The sequence below is a fragment of the Colobus angolensis genome, unplaced genomic scaffold (genome assembly GCF_000951035.1).
Source record: "Colobus angolensis palliatus isolate OR3802 unplaced genomic scaffold, Cang.pa_1.0 Scaffold356, whole genome shotgun sequence".
NCBI lineage: Eukaryota > Metazoa > Chordata > Mammalia > Primates > Cercopithecidae > Colobus > Colobus angolensis.
In genome coordinates, this window is record NW_012116888.1 from 2,173,561 (window position 1) to 2,179,560 (window position 6,000).

The window sequence follows — 6,000 nt, forward strand, 5'->3', positions numbered from 1 at the left end:
CAGTGTTCAAATCTCTCCTCCTTCCCAGTGCTCTCTCCTCTGCACACTGAGCAAACTGTTGACAGCAAATGCCCACAAGACAAGGGAAAAGAGCCACAAGGGCAGCAGGAAATGGGGGAAGCAGTGGGTAGTGGGGAGGGGTGGTCCTGAAATCTGGCAGACACATTTCCTAAAGACATCTGCCAGAGTCTGGGGTCTTCTCTTTGTGAAAACTTAGAGAGATTTAATCTAGGGGAAAACAATCTGTCTTTAGTAAATGTCTTTATTCAGAGCTTCATCCCTTGACAAGGACACACGTGCGTTTAGCAGCTTACAAGGGCACCAGAGCGGACTCTCTGCCATTGCCAGCATTTTCAACGTCCGGCACGACTTCACAGAGCTCAGCCTACCCCTCTGCTCTCAGCAATATTTGACACGCAAGGAACTTTCAAGGAGCCCAGCCCAGCGAGGGTCTCGGTCACCTCTGGGAGATACATCTAAAACCCTCACAAACCCACCTGCAGCCATGCCTGCAGTCGTGGCAGTGGACAGTAAACACTAAGGCGCCAGGATAGACTGTCCCCTCCACCAAAGGATGGGCCACTTCTTCCCTCTTCTCTTACTGCTCTTCCTTCTTTTTTTTCCTTCTCTCCCAGTCTCCCTTCCTTGGCTTGGCATGACCTTGGCCATGAGTGTTCCCTGGAGCATACAGGCATGTCCTGATCTCACCAAATGTTATGGGTTAAATTGTGTCCCCGCACCCCCTGCAAAATTCATGTATTGAAGCCCTAATCCTTATACCTGTGTATGTGACCTTATTTGAAGACAGAGTCTTTACAGATGTGATCAATTTAAAATGAGGTCATTGGGGTAGGCTCTAATCTAAATGCCTTCTGTCCTTTATAAGATGGGGCAATTGGGAGACAGGCATGCACACAGGGAGAACACCAGGTTAACATGAAGACAACCGTTTACAAGCCAAAGAGAGAGTCCTAGAACAAATCCTTCCCTCACTGCGTCTGGAGTTGGTTCCTGCTGGTGGATTCATGGTCTTGCTGACTTCAAGAATGAAGCTGTGGACCTTCGTGGTGAGTGTTACAGCTCTTAAAGGTGGCACGGACCCAAAGAGTGAGCAGCAGTAAGATTTATTGTGAACAGCAAAAGAACAAAGCTTCCACAGGGTGGAGTGGTTTGCCACTGCTGACTGGGGTTGCCAGCTTTTATTTCCTTATTTGTCCCCTCCCATGTTCCGTTTCTGTCCTATCAGAGTGCTCTTTTTTCAATCCTCCCCACGATTGGCTACTTTGAGATTGCTGCTGATTGGTGCATTTTACAGAGCACTGATTGGTACGTTTTAAAGAGCACTGATTGATTGGTGCATTTTACAATCCTCTTGCTAGAAAGCACTGATTGCTGTGTTTTTACAGAGCACTGATTGGTGCATTTTACAATCCTCTTGCTAGCTACAGAGCACTGATTGGTGTGTTTTCTGATTGGTGCATTTTACAATCTCTCTTGCTAGCTACAGAGCACTGATTGGTGTGTTTTACAATCCTAGCTACAGAGTGCTGATTGGTGCATTTTACAATCCTCTTGTAAGACAGGAAAGTTCTCCAAGTCCCCACTCAACCCAGGAAGTCCAGCTGGCTTCACCTCTCATCACCACTCTTAGAAGGAGCCAACCCTGCTGATACCTTCATCTTGGACTTCCACCTTTATCTTGGACTTCCAGCCTCCAGAACTGTGAGACAATACACATCTGTTGCTTAAGCCCCACAGTTAGTGGTATGGCAGCCCTAGCAAACTAAGGCACTGAGTCAGTCCTCAGGACTCACTAAGGGCCTCGTGAGCACAGACAACAGGCAGGTGGCCAGGGGTGCAAAGAAGAGAGCCACAGCCTGCCCCGTGAGAGCCCCCAAGTCTGAGAGGAGAGAAGACAGAATAGCATTGTGGACAAAACTGCCTCGTTACTGGAAAATTTGAGAAGCTGGGAGAAACTGAGACCAATGCACGTTCATAAAAGGCAATCTACAACATTCCTGAACAGTTCTACATAAAAGACTTCATGAGGCTTGAAAATCCGGACATCTTCTCTGGGGAAGTTTTCTCTACCCTCACTGTTTCAGTAACGTAAGGTAGGTTAGATTCTCCTTAGTGGGGTGGAGAGCAGGTGGGAAGAGTAAGCACAGGAGAAGGGCAGCTGGGGACTCACCCTCCTTGTACATCCTATCAATAGCTGTCACTCCTGGGTACAAGCTTCCATTTTCATCCCGGACAGGAACGATGAAACAGTGGGGCCCTAAGGAAGGCATCGAGATCATTATTAAGCTCTCCTTCCTATAGCTTTACTTATTTCCTGGAATGGTATAACATTTCTGTGATTCTCAAACTCACTCAGTTCCACAGCTGTGCACCACACATGAGAGCATATAATGTCAAAATGTAATGATAAATTTCTTCATGCATATTAGGAGATAAAGTTAGTACTGAATTACTTACAAGATAAAAGCAGCTCTGTGAAATGGGTTTTCACCAGTAAATAGTACTAATGAAGAGAAGTATTCTAGTTGTCTGTGTTGGTAACAAACCTTGAGATCGTCCATCTATGATGAGCTGGGCAAAGACAGCTGCGTAATTCCCGTACATGGCTTTTCCAATATACATCTTCTCGGCATTTTCACACGGTGTGTCAATTACAAACTCCTACACAGAAACAGCAGAGCAACAGTGTTTCCCTTCCCATGGCTCATTTCAATTCCCTGGCTCAAGGCAATGAATACTGTGCAAACAGACCCACACAGTGCAGGGTGCTGTTTCCAGGGGATTTCACAGCAGAAGAGAAGACAACGGGAAGGTCACCTGGCTCCATGTCTTGAAACCAACATGACTGTGCTATCACCTCAATTCACTTATTCCACCTCCACCTCAACTTTGAAAATGGCTGGAGATTAAAGTGATTTTTCAAGGAATAATCCAATCCAGAAAATAAGTTGCCAATTTTCAATCTTTAAAAGGTGTTCGTTCTCTCCCTCCCAGTCTCTCCTGTTTATAATGCCGGGCTGACATGTATGCTGTTTGGCTGAGCCTGCCTGACTTTAATGTATAAAGGCTTTCTTCAATTATCTCTCTAGACTACTTCATAGCAAAGTTTTGACCTTTAAATCATCCAACACCAAAACCTCTAAAAGCCCTGGTGGTATGTGCTCAGCTCTCCACACCCCTCACCTCCAAACAGCCCACCTGCAAGATTTCTAAGAAAGGATGGAGCATCCAATTATCTGGGCCCTTAGATGGCTTGTCCCAGGGTCCACATCTGTGAGTTGCATTTCATCTGCCAGTGTTTACTCCTTCTGGGCAAATCACTTGGTTCCTCACTGTTTCCCAGGCCCTGAACCTTCCTTTCTCCATGACGTGGGTCTTTGTTTAAATGAAAGCCAAGTAATCGAAGGCCAAAACTGTATGCTTGGATAAAGCAACACAGACAGCCATGACCTATCCCCACCACTGCTTACAGTATCAGCCCAAACAATTTTTATTTTTATAAAAAGAAATCCCTCATTTAAGCTGTTGAAAATGTCTATTTTCCTGATCAACAAATATAATAATTAAAGTTTCCCAAAAGAGGTTCATATGTTCAAGCTCCTAAAACAGAAGAACTTGTAAATGAGTCTCTTTCCTAGGAAGGAAAAATCTTAGAATGTACCATGCAGTTTGTCTCTGAATATGTCCAAGGATTGCAGCTCAAAACAGTCTGAAACTAACACTGGTCATGAAGAAGCAGGAAGAAAATGCAGGGATTTTATTCTCAGGCTCAACTCAAAACTCCGTCTTCTCTTTCCTACTCTCTGGAAGCTGATATAAGGGTCACAATGGAAATGCTCCCCTCACTTCTTGGCTCTCCCCAATCTCTGTTGCCACCTGGGTTACCTTTAAGCCTCTTGCCAAAGAGCAACTGGCCCTGATGCCAGCTCTGAATACAGGGCACCTGGGGCAAGTTGGGAGCCCAGGGGAAATGGCAGAGAGTGGAACTGCACATTTAATTGGAGTTGACAATATTGAAGATGTGACTGAACTAAACCAACAAGCTATTGATCATTCAAAGATTGTCTCCGATTTCAGACTATAAAGTACATAGACAACACTTTCCCGCTGGCCAAGAAATATAGTCTTGAAGCCTAAGAAAACATTCTCTGACATATGTTTGCACAGGGAAACTTTTAACATGTGCGAGAGCTTTTCAGAAACATCAACGGACATGCTGGATCTTTTTAAGAGACGTCTCTGGAGGCCACCCTTGTCTTATCAGGGCAGCCAGGGCTTCTCAAGGAGAGGCATTACTTGAGGCTGAGTGCAGTGAAAAATAACAGCAATAAAAATACAACCCATGTGGGTGGGGGCATGCTTACACCCAGGGGAAGAAAGTGAAGTGGCAGAGGAAACACTGGCCTGGCAGAAACTATCTGGTGGGATGGGGAAGGGAGAAGGAGGCCACTCATCCCCATAAACATTTGCTACGCTCTGGGAAAGGAGGTTTGTCACTTCTGGCAAAATGCTTGATTTGGAAAGTTTGCATCAGCCAAAACCCTGGCGTTAAAGCTGCATTTAAATAACGCACACCATGTGTGTCGGTTTCTGGAATAATTATCTGTTGAAGACCAGCAAAATGGTCAGCGTTGTAGGTACTAAAAATGATGCCTGTGGCCAGAGAGTTCATAACCTCATTTATTTTTGCTATTTAGAATAAAGCATAAAAACAAAACTCTCTCTTATCTCTTAACTATCCATACCACCACTACCCAATCCACCTCCCAAAAATAAATGTAAAACAACCAACCCACGGGAATGAAAAACCAAAACATGTAAGAGATTTAAATGGTCCTGGGGGACAGAACACTTATTTAATAAGCTCCAGCATTTTGAAAGGGAAATGAAAGGGAAAACACAGAACCCAATGAAGGGAGAAATCCATTCCTGCTATGTCAGTTCTCGGTGGTATGAGTTTATGACGGGATTGTTCTCTCTCCCAGCCCCATGGGAGACAGTGTTCACCAGAGGCCCCTCGTCATTATGACTGCAACTCTGCAGGTCCTCTGTCAGGCAGTGGCAGCTGCTGAGGCACGCCAGGTAGCTAAGTCATTTATGCTGTTTGGGGAAAATGGGACCAACGCAGGAAATTATTTTTGTAAAAAAGTAATAACTGTAAGAAGAAACAAGTAAATAAAAGCTGTGGGTGTTTTCCCCCATCAATGACAGCAAGGTGACCTCAATACCATGGCTTCGGGAGAGGAAAAAGAGGATGTTAGGTCAGCATGCCACCACTGGCAGAAAAGCCAAGCTGCTGAGGACAGTCCCACCCGAACCTAACTCACCATTAACTGCATAGCCAGTCAGCTGCTTAACCTCCATGAGCCTCCATTTCCCCATCTGTAAAGTAGGGACAATAATGCGTTTTTATAAGATCACAGAACATTTGAAATGATGTTACAAGTAGACTGCTTAGCCTGGTACATGGCACATCCATGCTCAGTTTACAGGACCAGTTTAATGTTGCGTTTCTGGAACTGTTGCTGGGAGGAAACACAGAATAACGACACAGAGGGAGTTTGATACAGAGCATGGCACTTCGCGAGTGGTCAGTATAGGGTAGTGCTTATTCTTGTTCTTACTATGATCTTGGACATCACTGGCTGCTGGAGAGAACTAACATTGCGGCAGAAGGAAAAGCAGGGCATCCTCCAATATACCCCACCCCTGCATCTGTCATTCCAGACGCTGGCCACCTCCAACCAGCATTCCTGGGTCAGGAAACCCGCTAACAAAAATCCACACGCTCAAGGACAAATTGCAAAAATAAAGAATAGACGAAGCAGAGCAGCCACACGGGCACGTGCTTGCACACACCGACTGACACAGCTTCATTTCTAGAAAGAACCTCAACATTTGTTTATCCCTTTGTAGTTCTTAGGAACATCCAATATCAAGCAAGAAACTATAAAGGAGAGCGAGATAAGCACACAGTCA

At 45.1% G+C, this 6,000-nt stretch overlaps 1 protein-coding gene across 1 annotated transcript in view; it reads right to left on the minus strand.

Annotated features, from left to right (window-relative positions):
- The window catches only part of ACOXL (acyl-CoA oxidase-like), a 341,854-nt gene extending 339,272 nt beyond the window's left edge, over positions 1-2,582 (minus strand). Inside the window, 3 exon segments of the mRNA XM_011953095.1 lie at positions 2,192-2,236; positions 2,239-2,278; positions 2,568-2,582. Of these exon segments, the coding sequence (XP_011808485.1) occupies positions 2,192-2,236; positions 2,239-2,278; positions 2,568-2,582 (100 nt within the window).
- Positions 2,583-6,000: the final 3,418 nt, after the last annotated feature.